This window comes from Gadus morhua, chromosome 5, assembly GCF_902167405.1.
Source record: "Gadus morhua chromosome 5, gadMor3.0, whole genome shotgun sequence".
NCBI lineage: Eukaryota > Metazoa > Chordata > Actinopteri > Gadiformes > Gadidae > Gadus > Gadus morhua.
Genome location: NC_044052.1, coordinates 3574757 through 3594053, shown reverse-complemented (window position 1 = coordinate 3594053; position 19297 = coordinate 3574757). Strand labels below are relative to the sequence as shown.

The 19297-nt window shown below is 45.0% G+C and overlaps 1 protein-coding gene across 4 annotated transcripts in view; it reads left to right on the top strand.

The window, feature by feature from the left end:
* dtnbb (dystrobrevin, beta b) overlaps positions 1 to 19297 on the top strand; it is a 35904-nt gene that overhangs the window by 430 nt on the left and 16177 nt on the right. Inside the window, exons 2-12 of one of the 4 annotated variants that reach the window (XM_030355908.1) lie at positions 1351 to 1431; positions 1693 to 1734; positions 2690 to 2757; positions 3546 to 3626; positions 4088 to 4301; positions 7989 to 8074; positions 8955 to 9109; positions 10494 to 10599; positions 10850 to 11016; positions 11737 to 11864; positions 18277 to 18351. In XM_030355908.1, the coding sequence (XP_030211768.1) occupies positions 2691 to 2757; positions 3546 to 3626; positions 4088 to 4301; positions 7989 to 8074; positions 8955 to 9109; positions 10494 to 10599; positions 10850 to 11016; positions 11737 to 11864; positions 18277 to 18351 (1079 nt within the window). In that variant the 5' untranslated portion in view covers positions 1351 to 1431; positions 1693 to 1734; position 2690. The remainder of the gene's footprint in view (positions 1 to 1350; positions 1432 to 1692; positions 1735 to 2689; positions 2758 to 3545; positions 3627 to 4087; positions 4302 to 7988; positions 8075 to 8954; positions 9110 to 10493; positions 10600 to 10849; positions 11017 to 11736; positions 11865 to 18276; positions 18352 to 19297) is intronic. The other 3 variants (XM_030355909.1, XM_030355907.1, XM_030355910.1) reach the window with 3 other exon arrangements.

The window sequence follows — 19297 nt, the reverse complement described above, 5'->3', positions numbered from 1 at the left end:
ACGACACACTTTTCCCATTGCGGATATAATGTGGATAGCCGGACAAATCAACAACATGGCCGCGTTGGTCGTTATGTTGGTTTTTATCCAATATTGCACTGCTCCATCATGACATAATGTAATACGGCGTCCACCTATGGACACGAGTCGTGTGGAGCCGCTGCAGCAGAGTCCCTCTGTTGACACGCGTCTGAAGGATGTGGTCATCACTTCCAAAGGTGCGGTTATAGTTCAGGGCAAATACTCTTGGCCTGTCATGAGAGAGGAACGGTTTGTTTCTTGATTTCCCGATAGTGTGTGTATGATTTGGACATGTATTGCTGCTCGATCACTTGGTTTGCTGGCCTTCATTTAGAGCGCATACCTCATAATATGGTGCCCAGCAGCATGTCAGGAGCAATGGAGAGTGTTATAATATGTCATGCACCAACTGCCATTGGCACTTTTCTTTCACGGCATTCATCCCTTTTCAATGAAATTCCTACTCATTCAGAATCCAGCGCTTCCTTCGTGTGAACCGCTGGCTCGTAGTTCATAACGGAGTATTCACAACGAGCCATTGTGTTATATTGACGTCTAATTTTTCTGTTCTTTCAATGCGTTTGACTATTTTCCCAAATACTAGAGCGGGCCTCCATTGACCCCAGACTACTTGGTGGCCCTTAAAAGATTAAGACCAAGATTTGACATTCATATTTAGCATAACTACACACACCAATTCAAGTGGTTAGAAACAAATAATGTGAACTCTGTTCTTTGGGGAACCATGCACAGTCTGCACGTATGTCCTTATTGTTCTGGCAGACCATCAGCTTGAAAGAATCTATATATGGCCTTATGACACAAGGGCAATCAACTTTCCATAGATTTCCTCTCCTATTCCAGATGGTCAATGGGGACATAACTCTCTTGCTGTGTCTTTAATGGCTCTCTGGTTGTAAAGGCCCCTCCTGCACATTGAGGGCCATTTTAAAGTTTTAAATCGGATAACAAAATAAAAAGATCAGGTCACACTCTTTGCTATAAAGTGTAGAAGAAACCATCACTTTTACAGCAGCCACTAATAGGCAAGGGGGTCAGAGTTGGTGGGGTAGCCTTGGGCCAGTCCAACCTTGGCTCTGTGTTGCTCACGCTCAGCTGGTCATCGCATTTTTGCATCCTCCGCATTTCTCCCCCTTCCAACCCGAAGATGTCCTGCTGTAAACACGCCATGTGATTCAGAACCCAGGGGGATCTGGTGGCCATCCTGGGGTCCCAAGTTTCACCCTCGCATTCTGTTCTCGAACTAGCACACCCTAGGATGGGAAAGGAGCATTAAAAGCACCATTGACTATTTTTGTAATTTCACAGGAAAGGCGCTTTTATCCAAAGTGACCTACGGACAATTAAATTGCATGTTATTAGAGAGCAGAACCGGAACTTCAGATAAGGGTGAGTGGGTGTTGATTATTTGGTGGCGTATATAAAGTTGGTTTAGGGTTAGAGTTAGAATGTAAATCTAAGCCTTGAAGGTAATGGTTTATTTTGTTTTCAGTGACCTTTGAAGCTTGTTATAATGATGAAAATTAAATGGCATGTTAACTCTGTTCACATGATCTCTATATTCAACAATTACTCCTCTCTCTCTCTCTCTCTCTCTCTCTCTCTCTCTCTCTCTCTCTCTCTCTCTCTCTCTCTCTCTGATCTCTCTAGGGTCGAAATTTGGTGTTTCACATTGTTTGAATTCAGCAGCAGGTAAATACCGGTACTGTCGGAGAAAAAAATGTCAAAAGCACTTTTCTACCCCGTGGCCACTCAAAGCTCTTTACAATTATTGCCTAACATTCATAAACACTTACACAGCGACGGCAAAGTCAACGATGCAAGGCAACAGCCAGCCTGCAGGAGCAGTTCAGGTTATGTGTCTCGCTCAGGGACTCCTCAATACTTGGAGGAGCTAGGAGGAGCTGGGGAATGATCTAGTGACCTTATGGTTGCCCAACAACCTGCTCTACCCCCTGAGCCAATGCCTCCCACAACGATAATCCCATTGTCATTCCAAAGGAAATTAATGATTAGTATTTTGGAAGAATTTGATACATGATTGAGCATAAACTTAAATTAACAAATACTGGTTACTGTACTATTATGTAGAATGACAACATCATGATAGAAACAATTTCTCCAAAATAAACCCAAAAACAAACATTGACATTGAAAACCAGGGCAATTGTTTTCTATGCACATGCATTCACCATGCACATGTACTTATGTTCATGTGTAATACAGCCTCTCTCAAATCCTTCTCTAAACCAGCGGTTCCCTAATGTTTTAGTTATCTGAGGCTGGATCCACAACGTATGTTTACCGCAAAATAAGCAATATGCCTTTATTTCCATGTCTTGTGATTAATAATATGTATCTACGTGTACTTTATTGGTGAACAATAACACAGAGATAACCTACTAACGTTTCTCGATGTATGTTCTGCATCGATTATAAACATATAATTTACATATAAACATATATATATACATATATACATATATATATACATATAGGGTTAAAAAAAAGTATTGTGGCCATCTTGCCTCAGGCTGCCAGGTCTCCTGCTGTGCGCGCCTTAGGGGTCACAACAACCTACCGCTGAATCCCGCTGGGCTGAACTGTAAGGTAAGACTGAGTGTCACTTATGTTTGATGTGTGGCAGGATGATCGAGGAGGGCAGCAAACGGAGCAAGGCCATGGTGGAGAAGAGACAGCTCTTCATGGAGATGAGTGAGTGAGCTCCACACACGCACAGAATGAGAGAGAGAGAGAGAGAGAGAGAGAGAGAGAGAGAGAGAGAGAGAGAGAGAGAGAGAGAGAGAGAGAGAGAGAGAGAGAGAGAGAGAGAGAGAGAGAGAGAGAGAGAGAGAATAGATAATAGATTCCAACACAATTTCATGACAGTTTACATTTTCCGATATTTCCGTCTTCGTTAAATATGTTTCGCAGAATAAACTTGCCATTTCTAAATTGTTATTCTACGATATTCTTTCACATATATTCTTGAATGTCTCATTTAACTTTGTATGTGTGTTGGCACTGTTAATGTACGTTTGCCATGCCAATAGAGCCCTTTGAATTGAATTGAAAGAAAGAGACAGAGTGAGAGGGAGACGGAGAAAGAGAGACCTTGCGTCTATTCACCGCCGGCTATGGATTACGCAACTCTCTCGCTGGCTCTTCATCACAGAGGAGATGCAAAGTCCCTAGTGTAGAACATTATAGCGGTTCCCCCATAGCTACGCTTCTATGGGCTGTACGTCACATTGAAGGTCCTCTCAGATCCAATACCAGTACCATCTGTAACTGTTGCACTTCTTTAAGTTTTAATTTGTGGCATGAGAGTTGGATGTCACCTTTGTGTATCGATAACTCTGTCTTCAATCACTTTAAGTGAAATCGAGAAGATGAAACCCTGTTTTGGCGGATGATCAAATCAAAGATGTGTTGTTTAGTTTCATTAGTGTGACGTTGCTGCCTGTTCAACGCACCATTCTGTTGGTTTGTTGTTCCGTCAGGAGCTCAGAACTTTGATGTCATCAGACTATCCACGTACCGGACTGCCTGCAAGCTCCGCTTCGTGCAGAAGAGATGCAACCGTAAGTGCGTATGGTCAGCTATGTGTCTCGTCTCCTGACACCTCCTCCTAACCAGCAGTCGTCAGGGTAACCGATAAAGTCGCATTCTTTGCTTAGCACTTGAGTGGTTTAGCGTTTACTATTAAGTCAAAGCTTTGATCCAAAGTGAGACACATAGTTCCGTCACAATAGTTCCCAATTTTACATTTGTGTCTCTTTTTATACCTCGGTTTAGGGTCAGGGTTAACCCCAACCCTCACCTTTTTAAGTGACCGTGTGTTTCCTGTGCTTCTCAAACTATAATAAAGAATATTTCTTATCTTTTTAAGAAGAACATACTTTGCTGGAGGACGCTTAGACAATTGTGTGTGTGTGTGTGTGTGTGTGTGTGTAGTGAACCTAGATTTGTGGGTGATTGATCACCACACAATCCTCTGTGTGCTTTATGTGTGTGTCCCCCCCCCCCCCCCCCTCCCCCACAGTGCATCTGGTGGACGTGTGGAACATGATCGAAGCCTTCCGTGACAACGGGCTCAACACGCTGGACCACAACGCGGAGATCAACGTGTCGCGGCTGGAGACCATCCTGTCTTCCATCTACTACCAGCTGAACAAGAGGCTGCCCACCACCCACCAGATCAACGTGGAGCAGTCCATCGGGCTGCTGCTCAACTTCATGGTGGCCATGTATGACAGGTAGGGTCCAATGGAACTAACCAGAGTGACTGGTGTCCTTCTTGGAGCCAACGTCACTCTCAATGCCTCATGGGAACCGTCATGCGCCAGAGTACCGTTTTATACGTGTGCCACGAAAAAGTTGTGGTTTACCCCAATTCAATGTCTGCAAATCCGGGAAAAGTCGGATCATCAACTTCATTGGTTCGAGTTGGCGAGGGCAAATCTTGGAGTAGGCCGGTAAATGCTCATTGGTGCTGTGTCCCAGATTGGAAGTGAACTTCAGGGAGATACTGCCAGGGGACTTCAAGTTTGAAACCTCACAACCAACGCCTTAAGAATGCTGTTACTGCCAACTGGCCGAATGGCTGCAGTTGTGTATCGGTGTTTATCTTCCAGTCCCGGGGTTGCCGGTTCCACTGTGTTGTTCCCCGTAGGCTTGAGCCATCGAGCTGACCCAGGAGATCCCCACTGGGGCGGGGGGGCTTCCTCTAGGGATGCACCCATCAGTCGTTTCATCCATTCGAAAATGCACAAAAATTGAATTTCTCATGATTGATTCATTTGTTGTTTATCGAATACAAGTAAGAAATGAATGCTGCTTAATGTTGAAGTTCAATTCAAAACGTTGTTTAAAGCCTCATTGCAAAAGGAATAGTTGGGTTTTTCTTGACTGCTTGTCAGATAAACCAAACATATTTAAGTCATAACTTTGGAATGGAATGTGATGACATTTTCCAATATTTATGACAATTTATAGACGCCTTGATTAATCCATTCATTGGAAGAAATAATTGATGGATTAATCAACTATGAAAATAGTTATTAGTAGCAGGCCTCTGTTTCCTTAGCGATCCACTTGGGGGAAATTAAGCTTGATTAAAACTTTGGTGTTTTTAAGCAAGTTAAGCTTGCTTAAAAAGCGGTGGTTTGGAGAACTGGTCAGGCTTGGTGAGTGAGGCTCAGCCCCAAGGCCTCAGTGCCACTCCAGATCCAGAGGAAAACAAGCTGCGCTTTCATTAGCGTTGATATGTTATAACCTTGGTAATCCTACCCGCCACATATGCAAAAATCCTATCCTCTTCCTAGTCTATGTGGAGGTTAAATTAAGACACATGCAGACATACAATGCATAATGCATGACCTCTGCCTTGACAGAGCTCACTTTAATGTACGACCTTGAATGTGCCATTGTCAGTCATGCACATTTATAGTACCAAAAAAGACATTGCTCACCGCTTAAACTGTGACATTACTCTTTCTCAATAGTTTCTATGTTTGCTGCATGGTGAAGACGTGTTAATGTGTCATAACTCTCCTTGTAGCCTGACACTAAACAATACACACTCCTGTGCATCCCTTTTTCCTTATCAACGGTGTCTCTACACTTTGTTAACTATAAATGTATTGGACAACTCCTCTTGTATTCCTCCACGTTTCAATTATTCCACGGTAACACTGAGTCTCTGTTATGCTATAGATTCTACAGGTATTAAAAGATAATAGGGAGGAAATCGCCATCTGTAATGGCAGTTAGTGTTATCCTGTCGGCCCTCACCGAGTCAGATGTCCTCAAAAGAACTGAAGAGATTTTCAGTTGAAAACAGCTCTCTTCCACTAATGACATTAAAATGTGTTTAAACTGTATAAAGTAGGCCTTAACTATGGGAGCATATATGTAGCAAAATTCAAATGGCAATGCAATTTGAAATTTGCAATTCATAAATTGTTCACATTATACAATTGACAATTAATTTTGCAATTTAATAATGTAATTTGAAAATTATATTATTCAATGTGTATTTATATATGCAAAGTGACAATGAAATCGTCAATTCAATTTGAAAAAGTTATAGCAATAAGAATAGAATAACATTTTGTCACATTTTTTGAGTGCCTTTATTCAAAAGGAAAAAAAGTTATAGCGCGCCTGTGATTGCAAAGCACTTCGCCACGCTCCGCGTGTTGTGAAATTCAAATGACATTTAAATCCGCCAAATGCTTTGCAAAAGATTTTGCAAAGCGTATTGCAAAAGATTTTGCAAAAGATTTAGCAAAACGTATCAGCTAATCGCGTCAGGGCGGGAACTACGTTACTTCCTCGTCAGCCCATCCAGTAAAGGCTGGAATAGTCCTCCGTAAAGTGCTGTGCGTAGACACACCCTCTCCGTAGCTTACGTGCACATTCAATACAAAATCATTTCCGGAATCACTTTGCCCCTAATTTACTTTGCAACTTATTTATTTGCACCTTGTTTACTTTGCACATTAAGGACCAATAAAACACCAAATAAGATTTGAAAAGTTTTTGAAGTTTATTTACAACACTATTAAAATTGTTAGTAGTACTAGTAATCATATAAAATCAATTTGGCTGCGAATTGCCCCGGTCGAGAGGTCTCCGTAGTTACGGAGTAGGATAACGGCTTAAAGAGTCGGAGTAGTATACCCCTGTCGTCTATCCTATCTCCCAGAGCACACACTCTATTAACTGCATCTGTGTCTTCAACACGATTGTTCTCCACATCATCTGCCAAACTTCGGGCGCGCAGCGACAATCTCCTCCATTGCTGAAACATACGAAGAACATAAACAAGGAAATTAAGAGGAAGTGACTAGGTCCCGCCCAGTCGCGATTCGCTGATACGCTTTGCAAAATCTTTTGCAAAATCTTTTGCATTACGCTTTGCAAATTCTTTTGCAAAGCATTTTGCAGATTGAAATGTCATTTAAAATCACAACACAGGGAGCGTGGCAAAGTGTATTGTAATCCCGGGTTGCTATAGCTTTTTCATTTGAATAAAGGCACTCAAAAAATGTGACAAAATGTCATTCTATTTTTATTGTTATAACTTTTTGTAATGTAATTGAGGATCTAATTGTCACTCTGCCTATATAAATACACTTTGAATAATATAATTTTCGAATTACATTATTAAATAGCACAATGAATTGTCAATTGCATAATGTAATGACTTATTGAATGGCAAATTGCAAATTGCATTGCCTTACATGTATGCTTCCATACTTAAGAGTAAACCGGTGCTGTGTTGAGGTGGAATTAAGTAGGATTTATGATGTATAATAGCCAATGAGCGCACTATCTGGTTTGATTTGTGAATGCCATTTAATTTTGTACCTTAATCCTCTTTGTTTTGGCTTCCTTTTTCTCATTAGCTTGCTGAGTGATGTTGTAAATAAGTCTGTATCTATTAATATGGACATTACCAGTGTATCGAGAATATTTTTTTTACATTCTAATTAGGCCAGTAATGGCAAGCTCAAGTAAATTACTTTAGTGTGACGATGTTGTCTGGATCAAAATGACCCAGATTGTTATTGGGGAAAACAGCAAAGAGCATAGAGTCTGAAGTTTTGTTTGAAGCAGTTATTCTCCAACTGGTTAGAATACCATTTTCTCTGCCGATTCAAACCTGAAAGAGATCCATAATCTCAGTGTGTTTGCCAGCAAGGTCAAGAAAAAACGCACACGCGCACACACACGCGCCATGAATAAAACAAATTACATTGGTAGCAATTTAGTTCCCTGCACTAATGGCATGGTTGCAAGTTAATGACATTAAATCATTACATTTGATTATGGTTTAATGTCCTTCCTAAAACCAAATCCAAAATGTCTATCTGGTCATCTATCTCTGTATCATCGTCGTGCTGCAGTGCAGTCAATCTCCCTGTTCTCTGTTGTAGTGAAGGCCATGGCAAGCTGACCGTGTTTTCCATGAAAGCCATGCTAGCAACCATGTGTGGAGGGAAGATCGTGGACAAGCTGCGCTGTAAGTACACGTGTGATGAAGGTCAAGATTGGATTATTCTTGGTCCAGGGAGAGCAAACCTCCCGTGGCCGTTTGCCAGAAGCTGTAGTGGCGAAAAACGGACACATGGGGGCAATGCTGGGACAAATATACACCGTTTTATTCTTCTATATTTACTAACTTTATTTCCTTGTTTTTTAAAAACAATTTTTGATTTACTACCCTTTGGCTGCCAAATTAATGCCAACATTTGGTAGAAGACTGCCTCTGTCTTTTAAATTAATACATAAAATTGTATTGTATGTTTTCATCTTCCCCAAAATATAAGTTATCTATAGATTGAGATTATATATTTTCTGTAAAGCAATACAATGATTGCTATTTATAAATAGCCCACCTCAATACATTTTGAATGCTAATTAATTCAGACGAGTGCTGCTTCAAATCGAGTGATGCGACTAAATCCTTCCCGTGGCCATTTGGTTTGCCTTTTTGTGCACACATAAGCACTTTGTCATTCCACAGATGAGTGACCTTTAATTAGACTATATCAAGCTATTGACTTGGACGCTGTGATGATTGTCACTGACACGGTTGTTTTGGTAAGCTATTTTTTTATGTTTAGTTTTTTATGGCTATACGTTTTTCCAATTGATATTCTGTTTTTATCTTTTTGGGTTTGGCTTTTTGTATTTAATACGAGTGGGTTGAGGTGAGTCAAAGGAGTCAAACGACATTCAAACAAATTGAATCGGAGGGAGCCTGCTCCATTGTTGTGGTCAATTAAAACGCTTGAGCACGTAATGATTTCTCTCTCTCTCCCTCCCACTCTCTTTTTGCCCCTCCCCCTTCCCTTCCCACACACACACACACACACACACACACCACACACCTCTCTCAGACAACTTCTCCCAGATCTCCGACTCTAACGGAGTGATGATCTTCGCTAAGTTCGACCAGTTCCTGCGGGAGGTGCTAAAGCTGCCCACGGCCGTCTTTGAGGGCCCCTCCTTCGGCTACACCGACCACTCTGTGCGCACCTGCTTCCCCCAGCAGGTACGCAGCGGAGGGGAGACAACACGGACACACCAACACCAACACGACCACCGCCACACGCACCACCACCCAAACCACCACGACCACCACAACCTCCACCACGACCAACACCACCACCTCCACCACCACCACCACCACCACCACCACCACCACCACGACCACCACCACCACCACCACCACCACCACCACGACCACCACCACGACCACCTTACCACCACCACCACCACCATCACCGCCACCAACACCACCACCACCACCACCACCACGACCACCACCAGCACCACCACGACCACCACCAACACCACCACCCCCACCACCACCAACACCGCCACCACCACCACTACCACCACCAACACCACCACCACCACCACCACCACCAACACCACCACCACCACCACCAACACCACCACCAACAGCATCACCAGCACCACCAGCACCACCAGCACCACCCGCACCACCACCACCACCACCACCACCACCAACACCACCACCAACGCATCCCCTCCTTGTTTTCAGTCAGACCGTACGTCATGCATTTGGACTCTAAAACGGACATGGCCACAAAATCACTGCCAGAAATCCAGAGCAAAGATGACTTTTACTGCACGTGCGCGCATGATTCTTCTGCTTGGTAGAGCAATAATCTGGCCTCCGAGGAGGGAATCACTCGTTGAGCAAATAAAGGGAAGCAGCACGCGATGCATGCTCCCGTTTTTCTGCTCATGCGGGTGGTTTTCTTTTCAGCACTTGGGGGCGGAGCCAGCCGTGGCCATTGTATCCCTAAATGTGATTGGCCACATGTTGCCGGGCAAATCCAAACACCTCTTGAAGTGCTTGGACGATTTCCTGGGGTTCATCAAGCAAGTTCACAGTGGACCAAGAGTCTGCCTAAGGGCCAATGTCACAGACCATGCTTTGGAAAACTATAAGTTGTGTTACACCTCAGAGAGCTGACAATGATTAACTTAACATATTAATATGAATAGGCAAAGTGAACCATGGCCTACGCCAACAGATCAGGAAATATAAACGTGAAGATAAACGTTGCTCAGGAAATAAAATTGAGTTATTGTCAATTCAATGTGCTTGAATTGATGCAGTTTTTAATGAATTACAGGAAACGACTGTATTTGTAAGCATTGCCTGGTGTCAGCTGCTGATGTACAGTAGTTATTAAGCATGATGATTAGACATTATCTAATGAAGTCTAATAAATCAGTTCTGTCGCAGTAGCTGCCAAAGAGTATCTCTGGTTGGAATGAATCCACTCTTACTGTACTTATTGGCGCCAGATGTGGCGTTCCATAGCAGAAGTGATCTTATGCTGAGCCGCTGCTATTGGTGGATCCTGACTGGATGCACACATGTTTGTGTTTGTCTCTAGAAGAAGATCTTGCTGAACACGTTTTTGGATATTTTGATGGCCGATCCTCCACCTCAGTGTCTTGTTTGGCTTCCACTAATGCACCGACTCGCTAATGTTGAAAACGGTAAGATATTGTATTCAATAGTTGTTTCTTTATTTTTGTGATCGTTTTTAATATGAAAGTTTACCTACTAGTCTAGCTAACTACATCCTCTCTATCTGTCTATAATTTTTTCTGTCACTGTCAATAAAAGTTGCACTTTTTACGTGTATATATATATGTCATGTTTTAATGTTCTTGTTTAATCCTAATGTTTTTTTAATTTAAATAAATCTCTTTTCTTTCTAATTGGCGGTCCCCTGCGTCCCTCCAGTCTTCCATCCAGTAGAATGCTCATATTGTCGCAGCGAGAGCATGATGGGCTTCCGCTACCGCTGCCAGCAGTGCCACGGCTACCAGCTCTGCCAGAGCTGCTTCTGGCGTGGCCATGCCAACGGTCCCCATAGCAACCAGCACCAGATGAAGGAGCACTCGTCCTGGGTACGGCAGCCACTCCAACTGACTACTACTTTAACTGCTGCCTTCACCACTGTCGGCCCTTCTCCACGTTGTCTCTGGACTCCCGAGAGGGGTCCAGCCCTGAGAGTGTAGAACACACGGCCATACTAATTTATAACTCTTTTGAAGAGGGAGTCAGAGCGACTTTACAGGCTTTGGATGATTTCAGCTAGATGTAATTGTATTCACTTAATTTCTAGGGTCCTAAAGTTCAATCCCTATGCTGTGAATTAAATGAAGGGCGCTATGTGCATCGAATCCCAAATCCCATTCCCTCCCGGTCTATGCCCCCTGATAACAGTGTCACGAGGCCGGGGGACCAGAATGAATGCGTAACACTATATCATAATATTTATTCAAATGTATACATCACATATGCCAGAGTATGATAACACGGAGCGGAGAGGGCAGATATGTGGTCTCAGAGTCTCAAAGTAGTTCAGTTAAATTGGGGAAGTCTCAATGACAGGAATTCCATACTCTCAAATGAATCAAGTTTATATAAACAAAATATCCAAAAATATGAAACCAAGAAAAAAAGTGTATGTTTATATATATATATATAAATATTTTGTGTTTGGTTTAATTTTGCTGTCTGGTGTTCATGGTGTCCAGACGGTACTGTGCATGAACCCACTGTCCACAGTTTATAGAGGCCTACCAGCCTGGCCTAGCGTCTCTCCTCTGCTGTGTTCTCTGCAGAAGTCTCCAGCCAAGAAGCTGAGCCACGCCATCAGCAAATCCCTGGGCTGCGTCCCCATGGGCGAGGCGCCGCACCCCCTCTTCCCAGAGCAGGCGGAGCGGCCGCAGGAGACACACACACACAACGTGTAAGTCCAGCCCCCCGCACATCCCTATTCTGGATCCAGTCATCGTATAACGAAAGTGTTGCCGAACCGGCCGGTTAAACTGTGGGGTCTTGTCATTTAAATGGTAAATGGACAGCATTCAAACAGTGCTTTCCTAACCAGTGGCCCCTCGCAGAGCTTTACAACATTGCCTAACATTCCCCCATTCACACACACATTCACACACCTACGGCGGTGTCAACCAAGCAAGGCGACAGCCAGCTGGTCAGGAGCAGTGAGGGTGAGGTGCCTTACTCAGGGACACCTTGACGCTCAGCTAGGAGGAGCCGGGGATCGTACTAGCATCCTTCCGGTTACCAGCTAAGCGGCTCTACCTCCTGAGTCACATGCCGCCCAGTATTCACTATTGACCCTGTCGGAGCAATACTCCCCAACCCCGTTGAGCACATTATTGTTATTTGTTTGTTTGTTGTAGTTTGTTGTGGTTGTTGTGTGTATGCTGATAAGCTCGGGCGAGTGTGTTTGGCTACGCCGGCTTCCATTGTTCTGTTCCAATGGCAACGGATGATGCTGTAAGTCACTGAAAAAGACTCATCTTGGTGTCTGTGTGGAATGTGTTACGTTCACGCAGAGAACTTGGCCGTTCCTAGTGTCATCCAAAACATTCCTGTTTAACGAACATCGCCTCTGAATAGTACGACTCCAATCTGATCACATTTGCGAAGACCCACCTGCAGTACACCCATGTTGACCTGTGAAGTCCCTTTCAAAACAAGAAAGACGCTTGTTAAGAAATCGCATCTCGCTCTTTTTTCTCCTTACGCGTTTCATAGATTAGCCTGTTTCAGCTTCCTTCCTCAAGTCCCCACCGAGATGGACGAGCCCGTGCCTTAACCACGGGCTCTGGGCGCTGATTGAAGCGCTCTGTAATTGATGGGCAGTGACATCGGGGGGCTGGAGGTTGAGCTCAGCCAGCGCCAAGAGAAATAGCCAGAGCATAAACACATTGGCATCATTTTCCATTTTGCTGCTTGACATCCCCTTCTGGAGTGAAGCCCTGAGCGACCGTCCCCACAGACGGCAGCAGGATCCCTCTCTCTGGTCCTCCACTGCTTCCCATTGTTTCATTAGATAGAACAGCTGATGGAGAAGGAGAAGGAGGGGATAGAGGGGCAATGAGGAAAGGATAGCTCTCTCTCTCTCTCTCTCTCTCTCTCTCTCTCTCTCTCTCTCCCTCTCCCTCTGTCCCCTTCTCTATCTCGCTCTTTTTCTCTTTCTCTCCATCTCTCTCTCTCTCTCTCTCTCTCTCTCTCTCTCTCTCTCTCTCTCTCTCTCTCTCTCTCTCTCTCTCTCTCTCTCTCTCTCTCTCTCTCTCTCTCTCTCTCTCTCTCTCTCTCTCTCTCTTTCTCTCTGTCTCCATCTCTATCTCGCTCTTTTTCTCTTTCTCTCTCTCTCTATCTCGCTCTCGCCATCTTTCTCTCTCATGTCATGCATTTCGGTTGAGGCGAAAACAATTTACATACATTTACAATTCATTACATAGACCAACAATTATTATAATTTTTTGTAAATCCTTTCTGAAGGATGAGGATGATTGGATACGCCCTGGGCATCGAGTCTGTGTACCATGAAATTGTGTTACATAAGGGGATTCATCTTGATTTACAGAACGTTTGGGGCCTAAACGATATCAAAGTGTCTCCACAGGGCCCTCGACCCTATACCACTAATCCATATCCTTATGTAATATGAATCTGCTCTGAGTCAAACTCCTTGAGAGCCAGGGCAGATCTGTATGATGGTTATTATTTTGTGATAGAGATGTTTGACACTATTTATTTTCCCGAGATGCTTCGTTCTTTGAGACAGTTGCTTTGCGGTGGATGAGCTGTGTAGTGCTTTAGTGAAGCCAAAGTTGTTATTTGAGTTTGTTATCCAGGGCAAATCCCACAGCAATGTTGAATCGTGCCCCCTACATAATCTTCAAGATTATGTTTTATGTATTTTAATAGATTTTCCAGTTGGAAGCTGTATTGAAGGGAAAATGAAAGTGCAGATAACGTAAAGTCATGTTGCTTTTGAGGGATGCTATTTCAAGGTTGACGTGATGTCTGTGCTCCTTGACTTTTTGAGGTTATCAAGACGAGCATTGGCATCCGAGAAGTCCCTCTGTGGCGTCTGGCTGCGTCTGTCCTGATATGAGGATGTTACTCCACAACAAACACTTCCATCTGTCATGGCAGTGACGCAGCCCCTCCGCCGCCTTCCTCTTGATCGGGTTATCTGAGAGCGGGGGCGTAATCTCACCATAAAGAGCCCCACAAAGTTCACCAACAAACTCATACATTAATACGTAATAGATCCGGGATCTTTCACTGGCCTTTTAGTCCGTTCACACTGGAATGTTGATACCAGTTATTTCAGACATTTTCTTCGAGCATTTCCTTCTTATAGCAGGCTATGTAATCTAGACTGTTCTATCACCTTCAACTGGCTGTGCAACCGTGTCACACCAACTAGCGCGGCTCTGGATGATTAAGTTGGGTCGGTGTGGAAGGGGATTCTTGTAGTGTCGATCATAAGACTCTTGAAAGCAATGAGAGGTTTGAGAAAGAAATAGCTTTCTAAGGTATTACCAGGTGTGGAAACAACCATAAACCAACAAACTGCTTATTTCCCTAGTTTGTACTGTAGAAGTAATATGTGTTGCAGTACCACCCTGTGTTTCCATGGGCAGGGTAGAAGCCTTGTTTTCATGATAGAGATAATGTTGGAGAGATAGACTCATAAAGATATAGCGGCTGTCCACAATAAAAGAGTGTGTGTATGCATGTGTGGGGGTCTATATATATATACATATATGTGTGTGTCTATATGAATGTGTGTGTCAGTCAGCCCCCCCCTCCAGATAGAAATACAATGGCAGAATAAGGGCAGGGCGTCAGGTTTGATCAGAACGTCTGAGCCGGGGGGGGGGGGGGGGGGGGGGGGAGAGAGACGGGAGGTAGTGGCTCTCAGATGTCCTCCACAAGGAAAGCCTCGCTGTCCTGACGGTGTACTGAAATATCCCCTCACCTCCGAGACGAGGGGACACCGTAACGCATGCACATGTTTGAAAGAAACGGTTTTCATTTTTGTTTCAGCCATCTGGTCATTTAGCAGCGAGAGGCGAAAGAGCATCTTGCTCAAGGTTGCCTTCAGGCTAGACTGTGCACAACAGGATTCAAACCCTAACCTTTCGGTTTAGTGACTATCTTGACTCTTTTGGTCGATAACAGCGTTATTTTGTTTTAATACTAACCTCAGAACATCACAAGGGTTGGGAGGGGGGGTTGGGAGGAGAAATGGAGGAGGGTGCTGAGGGGGGGGGGGGTTTGAGGGGGAGGGGGGGGGCTGGGAGGGGGAGGGGGGTTAGGAGGGGGAGGGGGGGTTGGGAGGAGGAACGGGGGAGGATTGGGATGGGGGGGGTAGGAGGGGGGGTTGGGAGGAGGAGGGGGGGTTGGGAGGAGGAGGGTGGGGTTGGGAGGAGGAGGAGGAGGAGGAGGAGGAGGAGGAGGAGGAGGAGGAGGAGGAGGGTGGGGTAAGGAGGAGGAGGAGGAGGGTGGGGTTGAGAGGAGGAGGAGGAGGAGGGTGGGGTTGGGAGGAGGAGGAAGGTGGGAGGCCGGGGGGGTATTGACAAGGAGAGTGCACAGAGAGGTCAGCGGAGGGAACGGGGGGGTAGTGGAGTTTAGGTTTGGGGATTCTTTCTTTAGCCCAGCGGCCGAATAATGACCGGTAGACGGTGTCCCGTCCCTCTCGGCTCACGCACCATTAACAGTATGCTTGGTCCTGCGCCGCGCCGTAGTGTCATGAGGCTTTAGCGCAATGCAGGGCTTTGGATGTCGGAGTCACAACCTGCTTTATGTTAAACCGCTGGCTGTCTGACCTCGGGGGGTGGTTACTGCCTAGCTGTGGTTAGCTGTACTGCTAGTGTTGTAGCAGGGACGGAGGGGCACAGAGAGAGAGAGAGTGGGTCCTAGAGTGCTGTATTACAGTGTGTGTGTGTTTGTGTGTGTGTGAGAGAGAGGGGGAGAGACACAGAGAGAGAAAGTGAGTGTGTGTGTTTGTTGGAGACTGAGAGAGAGTGTTAGTGAGACTAAGATAGATACAAAGAGAGACTGCTTGTGAGAGAGAATGTTCAAAAGAGAGAGAGTGACCTAAGTCAAGGAGAGAGTTAAAAGCCAGCGAGCGACACACTGAGAGACAGAGAGATGGATGTGACCTCCAGGGGAAGATGGCTTGGTCTTTAACCAAGATATTTATAAACGGTGTATGCTAATGCTAATGCTAAGTCTCCTGAGTTTCAGTGGGTGCATTAAGAATCATTGGCGGATTATTTATAGATCTGAGGTGATCGTATTATGTAACCTCGCTCAGGTGTGCCTGTGAGGTCGGCAGCAGCAACAGGATGTGTTCATGTCATCACTTAAAGGGAACACAGCTGTTTTTACCTTCCATAAAGCCGTGAGGAGAGATCGCCATTAAATGTTTCTGTGTGACATTTAAACCCATTGTGTGTGTGTTTGTTTATGTATGTGTATGTGTGTGTGTGTGTGCTTATGTGTGTATCATGTCTGTGTGTATGGATTGACATACACACAGAGGGACAGAGGGACAGAGAGAGAGAGGGAGAGAGGGGGGGAGAGAGAGAGAGAGAGAGAGAGAGAGAGAGAGAGAGAGAGAGAGAGAGAGAGAGAGAGAGAGAGAGAGAGAGAGAGAGAGAGAGAGAGAGAGACCCACCGCGTAAGAGAGCAAGCGCGACAGCGAGTGAGCAAGAGAGAGCAAGGCTCTCCGCGTTGTCGTCACTGCGGTCACGTGACCACAGTGAGTTTCCTTGGAGACTGGCGGCGGCGGCAGTAGTGGGGAGCGTAGAGATGCTCCACTGCTCAGTGCAGTCTGGGCGTCTGGAAACACCCGAGCGCTGGCTGGCTGGCTGGCTGTGTTGATCCAGGGCGGTCGCCGTCCACCCACACAGGAGGTAGGTCCTCTCTCGTCTGCCTCGCTCTGCCGCCTCGAGGCTGGATTTACAACGGCTTCTCTTACCGCCGGAATGGAGACAGGCAGGACAGTCAGAGCCCAGATGGGGACGGTGGGGTGGTGGAGGAGTGCTTTTAGTGCCGTAAGGGATGTACTGTTGTGTTGGGTTTGGTTTTGGGAAACAATTTGATTAGATTAGATAACATTAGATGGGGTTCTGTAGTTGACCCCGAGGGGACGTTTGGTTGGGCAGCAGGACTAAAGCAATAACTACACTAAACTTAATGTCATCGCAGGTGTGCGATACAGGGGAGAGCCGTGGCAGGGAGTGGATGAGATGATGTGCGTGTCTCACTGTTTTGCTGTGATGTTACTCATAATGCGTGTGCTGTGTGGGGAATTATGCAAATGCCTACCGTTGTTAGTGTCTCCGTGTACCGTGTTGTATTTATATTGTACTATAATTTAAAAGAGAAACCCGGGAATTAAGAATGAGTGATAAGGCATGAAGCCCCATCACAAGCCATACCGAGCTCGCCTGCTTGATTTCGTTATGCCGAGTCTTGAGGGAATATCTCCAAAGGTCTGATAGAAAAGGCTAACCTGACGGGATGTTATAATAGGAGCCAGAGAGAGACGTGCACAACAGACACTCAATTCGATTTTGGTTAATCTGGGAAATCCACTTGCTCATTTTCAAGCAGTTTCAAAGTTAGTTTGTTGACTTTTTTCGGTGTATCTGCTTTTCAAAATGAAACAGTCTGTGACAGTTGAGTGAGTATGTTGAAATGTTGAAAATATAGAAGCATTACTATGTTTCACCAAAAAACCTGAGTGTGCAATGTGAAAGGAAGATAGAACGACATAAAAAGTGAAGGAAGTAATGAAAGAAAGAAAGAAGGAATGAAAGAAAGAAAGAAGAAGCGAACGAAAGAAAGAAGGAAGGAAGGAAAGAAGGAAGGAAGGAAGGAATGCATCTCAGTAGCCTCTCGTTCATGAACATTGATGAAACCTAAGATGCACAGACACTTCGATCGACCAATCAGACGTGGCGCCAGGACACGTGACACCTCTCATTGGTAGAGGTACACACCAACCCCGGCTAGCAGGACCCTGCAGGTTTTGTTTACTTTAGTAAATTACCTGCTGCAATGGCACCGGCCTCCCCTCTAATTAGATCGGCTTGTCTGCAGGGCTTAGCTGTGCTAATTTTAATAGGGTTCAAGTCTTTAAAGTCGGTTATTGATTTTACTCAAAACCCTAGAAAAACGATTACATCTGCTGGAACAAATTCTTGAAAAGAAAGTGGTGGTGATCATGTGATTTGTGATTATCGTCTTCCTCTTGATTATGATTCACTCATGGTCGCCTCAAATCAGTGGCCTTTAAAGACATATCTGTCATCTTGTGTTTTTAGTCAGCCGAAGAGTGCCGCCCACAACATGAACGACACACTGATCATGTCCACCGGGGCGCCGACCCCCACCAAGAGGTGAGTACCCTAGCCATGGTAAAGGTCTGCTTCAACTCACCGCATCTTTATTGTCTAACGCCTTTGTCTCAAAGGCAATGTGATAAAGAAGGTCAGGGCTCAGACCATAGACCAACAACACCAACCTGCGGTTTAACCCCTCAAGTGAGGGAATGAACTCCCTATGAACCTGGTGGGAGAAAGGAGGAAACGCATAGCAATAAGCATCAAACCCTGACTACCAGGGACTTCCCTGTTGTTGGTATAACTGCTGAAGGATATAGCACAGAGTACTATGACAGGCTCCACACACGTCAGATTGTGTTGTCACTGCTCAAGGTGCATCATATGACAGTCGGGGGGAATGTTGTAAATGTCTGGTCTCTCTTCAGTCGGAACATCAACTGAAGGCAAAAACGAGATGAGACAAATTTAATTTGTTTTCCACACGCTCCTACATCTGTGTGTTGACGCTGGCGTGGGCGTGTTTATGGAGGAGGATTCGTTACGCATGTCGAGCGGCATCAGCGGCGCCTTCTCAGAGGGTTGACGAGCACGCCACACGGCGCTCGGAAGGCTTAGCGTGTCAACAGCTAGTACGGTCCTTGAACCAGACGCCTTAACCCCGACCTGGTCATCGATGACGTGTATCCCAGAAAGATTCAACTCTCAGTGTGGAAGAGTATTCAAAGAGACTAAAGGGGAATAAAAGCCTCTTCATCGTTTTTATGACAAAATACATAAATAGCTAGTCGAGTCCCCTGCAGCTGAATTTATTTGAACAATTATTATTATCATGAATCTATGCACAATGGCTAATGAACCGGCTAACTGCTCAGTGTCGGATGGAGTTCAGTGATCTGTTGTATGTTCAGTTGAAATATGGCCTTTTTGGGGCTGGACTATATCTACCAGGACTTCATCTGCCCTGTCTTTTCACCCGAGTGCATCGGGAACAGTTTCTGCT